The following is a 15,000-nucleotide window of genomic DNA, read 5'->3' on the forward strand; positions in this document are numbered from 1 at the left end:
GCAAGCATTTAAATATGTTAGGTTGAGTTCATGGCCTTGTTTAATGTCTTCCAAGCTTAGAACCACTAAAATATTGAAATTAGGCTGGAGGGACTGGAAAAGAGTAGGTTACCATGGTAACGGAAATTGTTACGGCTGTGGGTGTTTTGCATTTGGAACTATTAGCCTACCAAGTTTCAATGGTTTCTGCGGCAAATTGACGAAGATAGCGCTATTTATATTCTTGATGTATTATTGGTTGAGTGTATGACATCATCAGTCATCTCATTTGCATATTTTAGTCAATTTTCAAACTTCAATATCTCCGGAACCAATGCAGATATTTGTAAACGGTAAACGGCGTCTTAAATCTTTCGTAGAATTTTATGCGATTAACCTAAAAAATCAAGGGGTAAAAATTTGATCATAGTAGCACTTTAAGTGTATTTCTGGGCACAAGTGGCTGTCAGCCTGTTGATGATACAGTATTAAAAAAATTTGCTTTTTAGAAGTGACAGTGGTGGTTCATGTAATAAATGATTTCTTAGTTATTGTGTTTAATTCCAGATAGCAGATATTCAATCACTTATTAGTGACAAAGTGGACATTAACAGCTTAGGAAAGGAATATTCTGCAGATGATTGTATATACCAGTCAAAAATTAAGGTAAATTTAGTTTTAAAGAAGGAAAGAAAACAACCAGTCACTCTTTTGGCTTATACCTTTTACGGTGTAGTTTACAAGACTAGTGTCTTTTCGTGTTAATTTTGCAGGACCTAGCATTAAATTATTCCCATGTTAGGAGGACCCGAGGAGATGGCAATTGTTTCTACAGAGCATTTGGCTTTGCATACATGGAACTCTTAATTGGCAATCAAGCAGAATATGACAGGTGGAATGTGCAATTCAATTAACTCTTTTCATGTTTGTTTCATTTGCAGTACCTATGTCAAACCAGACTAAGAAATTACCCTCCCAATATTTTATGAATGCATGCAAGTTGATCAAACTTTTCGAAAGATAACCTTTGGGAACAAAGTGGTATGAGTTATAACTGGACTTTTATAACTGTAAGCAGCAATATACATTGTAAATAATGCATCACAAATTCTGCTCAAGCTTAAAAAAAGCATTGCATTCCTGCTTCATTTAGTGCTCAAAAACAGCCATATCTAATCTGCTATAATGGCTGGAACCTTGTAAACCACATCTTGTAACAACCATGTTTTTAAACATTAATTTATCACTTTCAGTTTTCAAATAATGAATCTGTGCATTAATAAACTGTCTGGGGGCATGCTAGAATAATTGGTTTGACTGTGGAGTAATATTTTTCTATTTTTTCCAAAAACAGATTTAAAGCTCTGGCATCACATAGTAAAGATGACCTTGTGTCTCTTGGATTCCCATTGTTTACTGTAGAGGATTTCCATCAAGTTGTAAGCAAACCAACTTTGACAAACATAGTTAAATTTAATTCTGCAAGAACAGTAACTGTTGTGAAAGCATTAGCCAGAAACTCCAAAAACTGGGAGAGGACAAAACGTGGAGCCCTACTCCATGGAGTACCCTATGGACTACCCAAATGGAGTACCCTAAAAATACTAATTCGAATGCATACTGTTGATCCATGTGTAAGCAGCATCTCAAATAGTGCTTACTTAAGCCTCAACACCCATTTTGAACAGCATTGTTCAACAGTATTTAAGTCTAAGCACCCATTTTAAAAAGGTTACCTTTCGATTATTGTTGTGATGGCCGATTACTTCATGTAAGCTAACCTTTTTAAAATGGGTGCTTAGACTAAATACTGTTGAACAATACTGTTTAAAATGGGTGTTGAGGCTTAAGTAAGCACTATTTGAGATGCTGCTTACACATTGATCAACAGTACTCATTCGAAATAGTATTTTTAGGGTACTCCATTTGGGTAGTCCATAGGGTACTCCATGGAGTAGGGCTCCGCCCTTTGTCCTCTCCCCCAAAAACTAGCCAATAACACTTAACCCATTGCCTGACCTAAAAGTGTCAGATAGATTTTACTCTGTCTAATGCCAGAGGGTTTTACTTGTTGTTGGAGACCACTCTGACTAGGAATCAATGGGTTATTACGCTCTATATCCACTAAGAAACTATGTCCCCTTTAAACTACTGTGTCTGGTAGGGGTTTTGACTACTTAAGCAGCCTTCACACGGCAAACTCAAGTTTGCAAACTTGTGTTGGCAAATTCAGTTTGGTGTGTGTGAAAGACACAACAACAGTTGTCAAACATGTTGGCAAACTATTGGCAATAATAGAGTCTGACAAGTTCTATTTGTCGGCAACAGTTTGCCAACGTGTTTGCCGACTGTTTTTGTGCCATTCACACACATCAACGTGAGTTTGCCAACTCGAGTTTGCCGTGTGAAGGCCGCTTTAGAGACCAGCTGCCTTACTTGGAAAATCCCTGGACTTTGTTGCAGGAGGGTGTGTGTTTGAACATTATTTAGAGTCTTTAACTCAGTGACTCCCAGGGGTTCCCCATTGACGAGTAAAATCGTCTTGTCTGGTCAGTTTAGGCTGGTTTGGGTGTTAAAGGGTTAAACTGATTGGCCCCTGTTCATATACATTCATGTACCTTGTGGAACATTAAAAAAAACCCATGCACATACTGATCAAGGTCTAATAATGTTTGCAGTATGACTGTTATTTTTATGTAATTAATATTAATAAGTTTCTCATTTTCATTAGTTCATGGAAACAATCGATGAGGTTGGAAAACAGCAGTCCATTGAAGAGTTACTAAAGGTGAACTAAGCGGGGTTCAATGTAGGCTGTAGTGCAGGCATCGTTTGTGAGTAATGGTATTTGGTGAGAGCGAATAACATGCCAGTTGATCAAGCCACTATGTTGGATAGATGCAACTTGTTTTTCTCCCCAATCTTCCTGTACTTAAAAAATTCAAGATGGCAGCCAAATTTCACGAAGTATGAATCAAGCTGCCTTCTAAAAGACGCCTGCACTGCAGGGGTTTAATGAATGGAGATGTCTTCATGTGGCTGATACATAAACAATGTTTAATCTAGAATTAAATTGCCAAACCAATGGGAAAAACTCATTTGCCTTAACACCTGTTATGACTAGCCAGGAATCTGAGAGCTGGACAGTGGAGAAAATGATTCTTTGCTTAGACCAAAGTTTAATTTGTGAAATCAACACTAGACACACAATTTTTTTTAGTGTTGCTATGATATACTTTCCTCTCAATCCAGCTCACTCCAAGTTTTAGAAATAGTGGCAGACCATAATTTTAATGGGAATGAAAATGTTTTCATTCATGTTTTTATTTTTATTTTTTTGACAGGCTTTTAGAGATGAAGGCTTATCCAATTATATTGTTGTGTATCTACGACTTCTAACCTCAGCCCAACTGCAGAGAAAATCAGAGTTCTTTGAAAACTTTATTGAGGGAGGAAGAACAGTTAAAGAATTCTGTAGTCAAGTATGCTTCAACTGTTTCCTTCATAATGTCCTCATTTAACGTTCTTACTTTTTGAAAATGCACTTACAATGTTATAAAGCATTTTTGGTTCTTTTTTTTGGGGGGAAAGTTTGGAGAGCATTCAGGAAACTATGTTCGCTCTTGGCTGCACCTTCTACAATCCTTAAACTTTTCTTATTGTGTCTGAATTCCCTGCATGCGTTGTATATCTGAAATGCAGAATAGAGCTTAAAATTAGTGGTATAAGCTTTAGCCTTCATTTCAGAGCCTGCAGATTATCAGTAACAAATTTTGTTACCAATATATTTTTAGAGATGATATTGCTAATTAGTACCCTCTTAGAAGCAGTTGTGCTAAATCTTTCTTGCTGCAAAATTGTCTTCTATGTGTTTTGTGTAGACTGATAAGAATGATGCTTAGAGGAGTCATGCAATGGTACTAAAGGAAAAAGGAACTTTGTTGAAGTGTCTTCTAGCTCTGGAGCTCTAATTGGGGACACTGTAAACTGAAATCAACAAATTAACACAAATCAAATCAAATTTTGGTTTTTGAGGAGAGGGGAAAACTGGAGTAACTGAGAGAAAACCCTGTCAGTAAAAATAAAAAGTAAAGTAAAGTAAAGTAAAGCAACCATATTTAACGTCAATAACTCATAACAGTTACTGTAACTGACAAACCTGCGGTTGACGGTGCACTCATTTTACTCCCCCTTTGCCATCAGTGCTTCGTTTTAATTTACGGGTATTTAAAGCTACTTAAGCTACAATGAAAGGAAAGAAGTTGAAACAAGTAACTGTGCCATCCTTGCTCCTCCTCGCTGAAGAGTGGAGAACCAACAAACTCAATCCACATATGACGCCAAGTCTGGGAATCAAATCTGGGCCACATTGGTGGGAGGCGAGTGCTTCCACCACTACACCATCCCTGGTATTGGCCATTGCAGAGTTCAATAAAGTACTGGGGACAAGTTAATTTAATACATCCCTGAAATATTTACAATTGTATGCAAAAAATGTTAACCTCCTTTCTAGAATATCTGGTCAATCTGCACTACTTGCAAGACCTCACAGGATTGGTTGAAAATATTAATAAGAAAATGCGATAAGATGCCTGAAAAGACAGAAATCATTACTTTTGCAATAATGTACAATGTACATTCCCAATCAATGTCAGATTTCAGAACAGAGATATTGCTTTTTGAAAGGGAGAAGTGATCCTTACACTGCCATGACCCCTGCAATGCCAGTGCAATGCTCTGCCAACTGAAGTATATGAAGCCACTCAATTGGGAGAAGGTCAATAGGCCTTTTACAGCAATTGGTCACATGACCTCTTTTTCACAAATAGGATGATTCTGCTGAGTGCATGAAATTATTTTTCCAGAAATAAAAAGAGCAGCTTAAAATATATATGCTACCATGCAAATTTTCAAGAGGATATCATGTAAACTGGTGTTTTTACCGCTCAAAGAAATTATAAGGATTTGTATGGGAAAAGGATGCTTTTCCCTCCAGTCACTGGAGGGCAAAAGTTTTTAGTTCGTAAACAGAAGTATGGAATTATCGAGTGTTTAAATGATCGTGAAATATTGACATGTACCTTAAGTGGTATTTCTCTGAAAATTTGTATTCTGGCTAAGTCAAACACGTTCTTTCCATTTCTGGAATTTATAAAGCCCAAGCTTCAAGGTCACCAAGTATGAATCATGTGACCAATTTGTTGCAAAAAGGGTATTTGCTTCAATTGCCCTCGCTGATAAGTGCTAGGATCACATCTCCCTCTTTCACGTTTCACCCGCACTTCAAATAAACACAGTAATTACATGTTGTTGTTTTTTCCGCAGGAAGTTGAACCAATGGCCCGTGAAAGTGACCACATTCACATTATTGCATTGACTGATGCCTTGGGTGTCTGTGTCCGTGTGGTTTACATGGATAGAAGTGGAGATTCATCTGTCGTCAATCACCATGATTTTCCAGAAGATGGCTCACAGCCTGAAGTTATATTACTTTACAGGCCAGGTCATTATGACATTTTATATCAAAAGCAGCTTTGACCCATCCCATCAGTTAATCTGTTGTGAAAGGAATATTTTTATCAAATATTTGACAAAATTGAAAATGCCAATTTCTTCCGGTAGCATATTTATTTGCATTTGAAAATGGTTTGTACAGAAATGTGAATAAAATTAATGTAGCATTTTTTTTCTTTTAGAAAAGAGAGATGGCTTCTTAATTAATATTATTACATGTATATTACTCTGGAGAAAATGTCAGAAACAGACAAGGAATAAAAGAAACCATATACCCCATTAAATGGTCTCATTCATACTCTTGGTCCCTCAAGAGAGAGACAGACAACGAGTTTGCGTAAGAAAAACATTATTCAGACGTATACAAAACATCGACCTCAGGTCCATGGACCACCCCTGTGGACCCGGTCCATGGACTCCTTCATGGACCCGGTCCATGGACCACCCCTTGTTTTGTAAAGTTACAAGCAGAGAAATCTTCGGACGAAAGAGGGAAGTGATGCACATCACTACGACCTATGTCACAGTATTTACCGGTAATATCTTTATAGAATACGATCTATATAAACTACCTTTTCCACAAAAAAAAAATCCCGTTATGACATCAAGTTAGTTTCTTGAGATTTGTCATTGGGCTGTGGCTCGGGGTCCTGCTCTCATTCTTAACAGGACCATAGGACTGTTGTTCGCTTATAGTTATGGGCTACTGATTTAAGCAATTGTCTCTTACAGACACCTACATACCATCTATTTCAAATTGGTGGCCCCGAAGGGATTCGTCTATAACCCGCACTTCAAATATACGTTCATTTCATTAACCGAGTCCTTCACCGGAACAAACGAGCCCAACAAATTGACTTGCTCCCAAACGTCCTCACATCGCAGGGGTCATGGGTTCCACCTGAATTTTTCAGGTGTCTAGATAAGTGCCAGGATCACTTCTCTCTCTCTCTCTCTCTCTCTCTCTCTCTCTTAAGGGCCCACAGACAAATATTACTTCTGGTGACTGATGTCATCATAACATCATCACCACGCGAACTGTTGCTTCCAACGAAGGTTTTTCATCGCCCTTCCTCACGCTCATTCTCAGATCAACTTCGCATGTGTAAACGAACTGACTTCCGGTTTGAGAAAAAGCTAAATTTCGGACGGTCTTTAAAATGAATATTTTTTTTTATGGCACATTTCACCCCCAATTACACAATATAGCAAAGCATTGATTTTGAACATGTAATGGGTATTTCAGTATCATTTGTCTCTTTAAAAAGAGCATTTTTCAAAATAAAAAGAAAACCATGCTTGGCTGGATGCAAAAATGAATACAAATTATCAAACCACTGATTAAATACCCAAATTGTGTAGCACATAGACAAATAAAGAGTTTACTTTTATTGGTCACGTGACCATTGGCGGGGCGTGATGACGTCATGCCTAGGGTCATTGGATAACAAAAGTTGGAAACTGACCTAAATAATGTCTTTTTTATGCCAAATTTTCTCAAATTACTTAACCATTGCATCCTTAGCAATGCACCCCAAAAAACATGTCAGTAGGCCTTTAAAGATTTTTCTGCTTTTAATATCACAAAATGAGGGGTGGTCCACAGGGGTAGTCCATGGATGGGTCTGTGAAGGGGTCCATGGACCAGGTCCACAGGGGTGGTCCATGGACCTTGGGTCCGTGTTTTGTATACATCCATGTCATTCAGCAGTTCTGTCACTGGTTTTCCAACAGTTCAAAGTAACCCTGACACTTCCTGCGGAGGTGTGTGGCTTTCCCATTCCCAACTGTGCGCCGGAGCTAAGTCCTGTTGAATGGTGTGAACATCTGGATGGATGACTGTTTGGGAAAACCCCATGCTTTTCACCCTGAGGGATCACGCTAAAGTAGTGGGCTAGTGGTCAGATCTGCACTTCCCTTGTAGTCATATCAAAGTGGAGATCGCACTTAACACTGACCCATTAGTGGGTTGGGTGAGTTAATGGGTGAGATTGCTAATGGATTTCATAGCGGCTGCCTCTGGTACCTGTATATACTGATGACTGATCTCACCCATAGATTGATTGCATTTGAATTAATTTTGTTGTTGAGGAAGAAACACTCATACAGACACACTTTACACTGAGTACTTATGACTGTTTATATTAAGGACCCAATTGGAATCTTACATAATGTTTCTAGAACATTCTATGACAAGATAGGAACTGGATAACCAGGTGTTTATCTTTGCACTGTATACGCAGTTTCTACTTATCAGTTTGCACTCTTTTGTTGCTGATTGATCTGTAACAGAGTTCTCTTAAGCATTTGGAAGAAATTAAAGTTCAAGTTGCGTTTAAAGACTTGTGGTGCTCACAGACATTCGTCAAGCCACATTTTAACATAATTATGTATACAATTATAGAACTTAATGCTCTATGTAAATTCATTACCTTTTCCCTCATCTGTGATCACATGTGGATCGAGTTTCTTGTGATCTGAAACCTGGGCCAGTAGGGTTTTTGTATGGGTGAGATTTGATACCCTTTTTAAGGAAGTGACAAACCAAATAACAGCTGCCCGCTGACAGCTGCATGGGATTGAGGAGTGCATGTACGGCATTACAAGCTATAAACGTCTTTATCATACTTGAAAACGTGTATTCAGGGGTGTAGGACAGTTTTAATAGACCATATCTTTTTGATTTTGCGAGTTGGGGTGGATACTGAAATTTAGTGACCCTTTCTAAGGAATATCTAAGGATCACAATACCAAAAAGGATACCCTATTTAAGGACTCAGCTCCTCAAAAACCCCTCCGTATCGGGCGGCACATACTGTACCTGGGTGTGGTCCGAGACATAATAGTTAAGTCTTACATGACGTACTACCCAATTTTCGACCGCCATCTTGAAATATCAATCACAGAGCGTAGTAATTCCCACAAACCTTAGCGAAGCATTTCCATAGTGATCGCCGTTTTTATTCTAGCTGTTGTTGGAAAGACGCGTTTCGTTTTGACAGTTATTATTATGGTAAGTTTGTGAGAAGTTGAAAGATTTGCTACTTGAAAGCTAGCTGGCAATTCCTAATCTTATGTATGTCTGTCATTCAGTCCAAGGGAACGACAATCAAAGACGCCCTCGCAAATTGGGTGAGTTGAACAGCAAAAAGTTACGTTTCGATCATTTGGATTTCACGTGATAATATTTTTATTGCTTTTTCTCTTTAAAAATTAACTGGGAATTTGTCTAATGTTCGACTATGAAAATCAATCAAAAGGATTTCTTAGTGTTTGTAGTCGTTTTTTCATTGCTGGTTCTGTTTTTGAATGAAAACAACTATCATCCTCGTCATTGTATACGTTATCATTCCTTGTTTTCCCTGAAAAAACATATGCATTAATGGGCTTAAATCCATAGTTTTTAAGTGGTAGGTATAGATGGTTTGCAACCAATCCCTGGAGACACCGATAACAATGATGTAAGGTACTGAATAATTGCTGGTGGACGAACAAAACGCTATATTGAGTTTTGTTTTCGTCCACCAACATTATAAGCGGCGATGACGTATCATGAAAACCACCTATATGCTTTTGTAGGACCCCCCCCCCCCCCCATGCACCTATAGATTGCCCTGTACAGTACCCTCTGAGTTCTCAATCCACCTGGCTGTTCATCATTTTGAAAATATCAAATATTCAGCTTGATAGTGAGGCAGTGAGGACAAAAACAATAGAAACACGTTGGAATGAATGTGAAGAATATTTACATATCATCCACTTTTCTTTGTCTTTGTTCTCGCTGCCTCACTATCAAGCTGAATTTTATTATATTGAAAAAGGCCTATTTGCAAGATAGCTCATGGGGACCATGAGTGGTCCAGTTCAGTTCCTATGTTTATTTACCCTCGGATTTTAGAGTAGCTTGGTGTAGCTAGTATATCTGAGCATTTACCCTCCCATCCATGATACACCACAGAAGACAGACCACAACACTGGGAACTACATGCCCTACTCTTTGCGACAAGTGTGTGGGTTCTTTTACGTCCCACAGGATTATGAGCATTGAAGGGTTGTGAGACTGAATCTATGGTTTATAGTCCTTATCCGAGAAGACTTGAAAGTCTTAACCATCTGCAGATGTAATTACAAAGACCATACTTTCTCCTCAGTTACACATTGTCAGCAGTTGATTCTCGTCTCTTAATTACTGTGGTCATAAAATGATAGGGAAACCACTGCACGAGCAGGAAAAATCAAGTTTGCAACTGATTTTCATGTGTGATTGCATGCAATTTGAGTATTGGATGATCTGCCTTCAACAGATGGTCTATTGCAAGTTTTTGCATGATCATGTAAGAGGCAAACATTAGTGGAGCAAAGGGATTTGGTAAAAGTCTAAGACAGTTTTTTTGTGACTTTAAAGGAAAAGAAGCACGAGTGTAAAGCTTCAGAATCAACAGAAATCAAGTTGTATGCTCAGTACCCACCTATAGAAAAAATGGATGCATCCTTGTCCACTTTAACTAACTGCGAGTAAGTGCTTTTATTCACTTTCCATGCTATTTTATGGTTTTTCTATTGAAGGGTATCATTTAATTTGTACACAAGGGCAGAGGGCCTTATAGTATGGAGCAAAGTGCTTTCTTTAAGGAAAGAACGTTGTGATTGATCCAAGTCCAAAACCATTAATGTTAAAGTCAACTCATCTATGCACAAAAATCCACTTGGCAGTTAAATGAAGATAAAATTAATGCGCACTCAATTTTGATAAATCTCACAGGGTGTCGTTAATGGCTTAACACTAATCCTCACCACCAGGGTTGTTTTCAGTTATGGAAAACCTATACTCAACCCACATAATTTCATCAAATTCAGTAATTGATGCTGGGCCACATTGTGGAAGTTAAGCGCTCTCACCTCTATGCCAGCCTTTAATACTCCCATCAGAAATCAATTTGTATTCACAGAATGATTTCCATTTGTGTTTTCTTGCCTGAATATTAATTTGGATAAATGGTTCTTTGGATGGCTTATTTTACAGAAAACTCTCTTTATCCACCAATTGCATTGAGAAAATTGCCAACCTCAATGGATTAAGTAAGTCTATGGTCATGTATTTTTTATTTTGATTATTTACAGTGTTCAAAATTACTGGTCGTTCAGTCATCATCCTAGGTGACCAGAAAACTGATGACCAGTTGTTGGTAAAAATAATACACCTGGTTGTGTGAGGAAAAAGCAACAGACAACCCAGCCCAAAATAGAAAATGATTTTATCTTTAAAAGCAACACCTGAATTTCTGGTCCATTATCTGTTGACTATGTCAAAAACTGTAGTAGTTAATGATAATTTGCCGTGGCTAAGCATTTCCCCATGTTTTGAATATCTGTAGCTTTTACAAAACATTGTCAGACAGGAAAATGCAAGCGGCAAATTATCAAAAACATGTAGGTAGGTTACGCCTGCGAGCAAGCTCTCTCGGGGAGAGAGCTAAAGCTCGCTCTCTGTGGAATCTCATCTTCAAGCGCCAGCGGCCAAACTACATTTTGGCTTCTGTCAATCAAATTAAATCAATGGATGCTTGACATAACCTTTGGTTCCCATGGGACATTTGTACATTCAAACTCTACACCGATGGAAAACCAATGGAATATGTTGTACGAGTTAATCTTTTTACTGAAAAACCTGTAAAAAGATATAATGATAATGTTATATGAGCTGTGAACTAATTCAATTTCCGGAGGCAGAGTCAATCTTCCCGGCTGTTTGTAAATTTGATTAATGGAAGCCAAAATGCAGTTTGGTGCTAAGGTGAGATTCTGCAGAATTATGAAAATCGCAGTAAGGTTAAAATTAAATTGTTTATTTTGCAGTGGGTCTAAAATACAGGTCACGGGTCACAGACCCGTCAGTGTACATGTCACTATATGCTACAGATAACTAAACAACACCAAAAGTGTGTCCTAGCCCTAATCACTCTGACTACAAGAATTTTGTGTTGGGTCGAGGGGAAATGTTTGGCTTCGTTGTTCATCAGTGGAGCAGGGACTGTGGAATGTGTCCTGTGTTTTAGACCTGCCTTTAATTTGGCCATTCAAAAATTTATTTCTGAACATATTAAGTGATAATGAAAGACTGCAACATTTATTCAAAATAAACTACTCATGATCAGTTCATTGTATGGTCAGAATCTGAAAGCAAGCTTTTCTTTGCAGGAAATATAAAAATCTTGTCATTGGGAAGAAACAACATTAAAAATCTTAATGGCTTAGTAAGTAGTACATTGTATACTAACAGATGCAGATGACCTTAGAGTGTGTAACTTGCAACTCTCTTCCTTGGAATAAAGCTGGGGATATTAGAACACCAATTTTATACCCAAATGTGGACAAAAATAAGATTGAAGTTGTGCATGCGGGAAATGCACGAGCTATGTTAATCCAAAATAAGGAAATTTTTAAATTCCAAAAAAAAAAACCCAGCTCTGAACTAGAGTTAAATGCTTCAAGGCCACGAGCTTCTGATGCTAAGTAATAAATTAAACAAATTATTGTTTTTACTATGGCTACTAGTTTTCAAGCATGTTTCTTTTATTCATATAAACTTGGGTCAATGTCAAGGCTTTTCAACCCTCATTTGAGAATAATACGTGGTCTTTGACTTTAGGAGACTGCAAAATCTCAGATCAGTTTGGATTTTCCTAGTTTCTGTAATGTGGTGAAGTGAAGTTATTAATCTCTCCCCTCGGGGCTTTTCACAACTATTTTACAATGCTTTGAGGGGGACTTTGGCCAGACTGCTTGTTAAGTAGTTTGCAATTAATTTAGAAAGTGAAAGATGCCCCTGTCCATCCAAGGTCAGTCCACAACACCGGGGACAACGTCCCCTACACTTTTCGAATAGTTAGTGGGTTCTTTAACAGTCCATACTATTTGATTTCCAACAAGGGCTATGAGATGGGACCTACAGTTTACAGTCCTTATCCAAGAAGACTTGAAAGTCTAACCATTTGTGAATGTTATTACAAAGGCAGCACAGTTCCCCTCAGTTATTTTAAGACCCTGAGTGTTGGTCCGGCCGGAGTCAAACTCACGACCTCCCGCATTGCAGCCTGATGCTCAACCAACTGAGCCACCAGTGCGCGGTGGTACAAAAGAAGGAACTCCTACATTATTCACGTGGTTGTTTTGCGAGTTGCTAAAATTGGGCAATTTGAAAAGCAAAATAGCTTATGTACATGTAGCTGTCGGATAAGTAAGACTAGTGTGTGTGGGAGTACAGTGTAGGTGCAAACATTTTTGCAAGGCGTGAAGTCATGAGAAAGGAGTGACAAAATCCATTTTTCCAATGGCAAAGCCTTCAGCTAGGCTTGTCATCATTATTACAGTTACACCTACAAAAAACAGATTTCGCAAGCACTGGTTTTTTTGGCTGGGCAACCATAAAACGGACTCTCTGCCAGCAATATGGAATAATGTAAACACATAAATAACGTCAAAATTTCAATTATTATTTCTTTGGTTAGGAAGCAGTGGCTGACACTCTTGAGGAGCTTTGGGTATCTTACAATAACATTGAAAAGCTAAAGGGGATTGGTGTACTAAAAAAACTCAAGGTGTGTGTCAAGTTGAGATGTTGTCACTGGTTTTGATGTGTCAATCAAGAAGTATGTGTACTATTATTGACCAATAGACCATATTTGTATTCTCAGTATTGGAATGGAACTAGCTTGAAATGGAGGCTAATGGGGGGTGGGAGGAATCTTTTCAAATTCAAATACTAAGCCTCCATTGCAAGCTAGTTCCAGTCCAATACTGAGAATATGAATAATATTATGGTGTATTTAGTAGGCTTAATTTTGCACCACTGCCCACCGTGACATTTTTATTTTTGATCATTCTTTTAAAATGTGTTGCAAAATCGTTTACTATAAGTAGGACACCTCAAATTCCCTAGGACGCCCCTGGCTGGCAAGTAAAATCATCTGGTGTTAGACAGAGCAAAATCTGTCAAGTCTCACCCCAAGAGGTCGATGGGTTAATAATGAAAATTATAACATAACTTTCCTGCCATACGGTGGCTGCCAGGACAGAAATGTCGCAGTGGTATACAAACTTCAGCTAATTGCAACAAACTTGAAAATTTAATTTTGGTTTACATTTATACTTAGTTCAAAAACTCATTAATAATTCATGAGCCTAACAGTGTATCAAAACACCGATAAAACATCGCGTGTATGAGCTTTATATCCTGATAAAGCACTCCTCATTAGTATTCTTTATATAAAGAATACTAATAAGGCATAGCTTGTTTTTCTTGTATGCTAAATATTCACCTATCACAATTTGAACCATTGTTTTGAGTCCAGAGGGACACTATCTTTGTGGAATGTTTTTGAAGCCATTCAAAAAACTCGCAGCACATGTTTTATCAGGTCTAAAAACACTCGGCTACGCCTGGTTTTTTTAAACCCCAATATAACACTGCTGCTCGTAAACATTACATAAAAGACTGACCGTGTTGTTGTGTGCAAGCAAGCTGGTGACATTGCCCTTGTAACTTTTGAATGTTCTACAATGTGCACTGTAGGTGCTATACATGTCAAATAATCAAGTCAAGGCCTGGGATGAATTCCAAAAACTGGTAAGGTCAAGACTGGAATCAACTAAATGTTATCTGGATGTTAATCTTTGAAAAGCACTGCATTCAATGTACATCTAGTATAATTGCTTCTTATGCTTGTTATTATTTCAAAACCGTTGTGGTCAGTGGTCACAAGTGAAGATGGCCACGTTTTTGAAAGCTCCTCTCACAAGAGATGAAAATTAACACTATTGTGTTCTATTGTAGTGTTTAGGTCTATTTATTCATTAAATTTTGTTTCGGTGTTTGGTGATCGATAATGTGTACTTATTAGAAAGCAAAGCAGAAACCAGCTTCTAAAGGACACAAGCGAGTAATCAACACTACTTTGCCCTATCACTTAGTTTATATACATGCAAGCGTGTGAGAAAAGCTATTGTTATTTGCATATGTGCTTGATGGCGCTTTCACTTTTCTCAGTAAGTTTCTTTAGATAGGAGTATCTTGGAGGGAAAGGAATGTAACTTATTGAGAAAACTGAAAGCATTATCAAGCGTATTACAATAGCTTTTCTCACACGCTTGTATATAAACTAAGTGATAGGAATTTTCTTTATTAAATACTGTCTAATGAGTGCGTACTTAGCACAAAACTCGGAGTAACAGTGAATCATGTGTTGGTTTCATTAGCCTCACCTTTCTACGATTTAGCTCCACACTTATGTGTATTGAGCACTATTTAACAGTGTTGGCAGCCTTATTATTATTATATGTATTTTAGCTATACAATTGTAGTTTGTAGGAATCAATTTAGAAACTTGTTAGGGCAATTAATGGGTAACTATATTTTGCCCTCTCTCAAGAGTGTGCAATACTAAATATTCTGTAATACTTGTACACTGTATATATGATGTAAATGAATAAAAAATGAAAATAATTTAG

General features: G+C 37.8%; 2 protein-coding genes across 2 annotated transcripts in view; both read left to right on the forward strand.

Annotated features, from left to right (window-relative positions):
* LOC138026566 (ubiquitin thioesterase OTUB1-like) overlaps positions 1 to 5,772 on the forward strand; it is a 7,396-nt gene extending 1,624 nt beyond the window's left edge. Inside the window, exons 3-8 of the mRNA XM_068873958.1 lie at positions 547 to 645; positions 753 to 871; positions 1,334 to 1,418; positions 2,711 to 2,767; positions 3,324 to 3,461; positions 5,305 to 5,772. Of these exons, the coding sequence (XP_068730059.1) occupies positions 547 to 645; positions 753 to 871; positions 1,334 to 1,418; positions 2,711 to 2,767; positions 3,324 to 3,461; positions 5,305 to 5,517 (711 nt within the window). The 3' untranslated portion in view covers positions 5,518 to 5,772. The remainder of the gene's footprint in view (positions 1 to 546; positions 646 to 752; positions 872 to 1,333; positions 1,419 to 2,710; positions 2,768 to 3,323; positions 3,462 to 5,304) is intronic.
* Positions 5,773 to 8,388: 2,616 nt separating this feature from the next.
* Positions 8,389 to 15,000, forward strand: part of LOC138026196 (dynein axonemal light chain 1-like) — a 10,787-nt gene continuing 4,175 nt past the window's right edge. Inside the window, exons 1-7 of the mRNA XM_068873430.1 lie at positions 8,389 to 8,506; positions 8,587 to 8,625; positions 9,899 to 10,008; positions 10,517 to 10,572; positions 11,692 to 11,747; positions 13,002 to 13,091; positions 14,066 to 14,119. Coding sequence (XP_068729531.1) covers positions 8,504 to 8,506; positions 8,587 to 8,625; positions 9,899 to 10,008; positions 10,517 to 10,572; positions 11,692 to 11,747; positions 13,002 to 13,091; positions 14,066 to 14,119 — 408 coding nt within the window. The 5' untranslated portion in view covers positions 8,389 to 8,503. The remainder of the gene's footprint in view (positions 8,507 to 8,586; positions 8,626 to 9,898; positions 10,009 to 10,516; positions 10,573 to 11,691; positions 11,748 to 13,001; positions 13,092 to 14,065; positions 14,120 to 15,000) is intronic.

The sequence above is a fragment of the Montipora capricornis genome, chromosome 12 (assembly GCF_036669925.1).
Source record: "Montipora capricornis isolate CH-2021 chromosome 12, ASM3666992v2, whole genome shotgun sequence".
Classification (NCBI taxonomy): Eukaryota; Metazoa; Cnidaria; class Anthozoa; order Scleractinia; family Acroporidae; genus Montipora; species Montipora capricornis.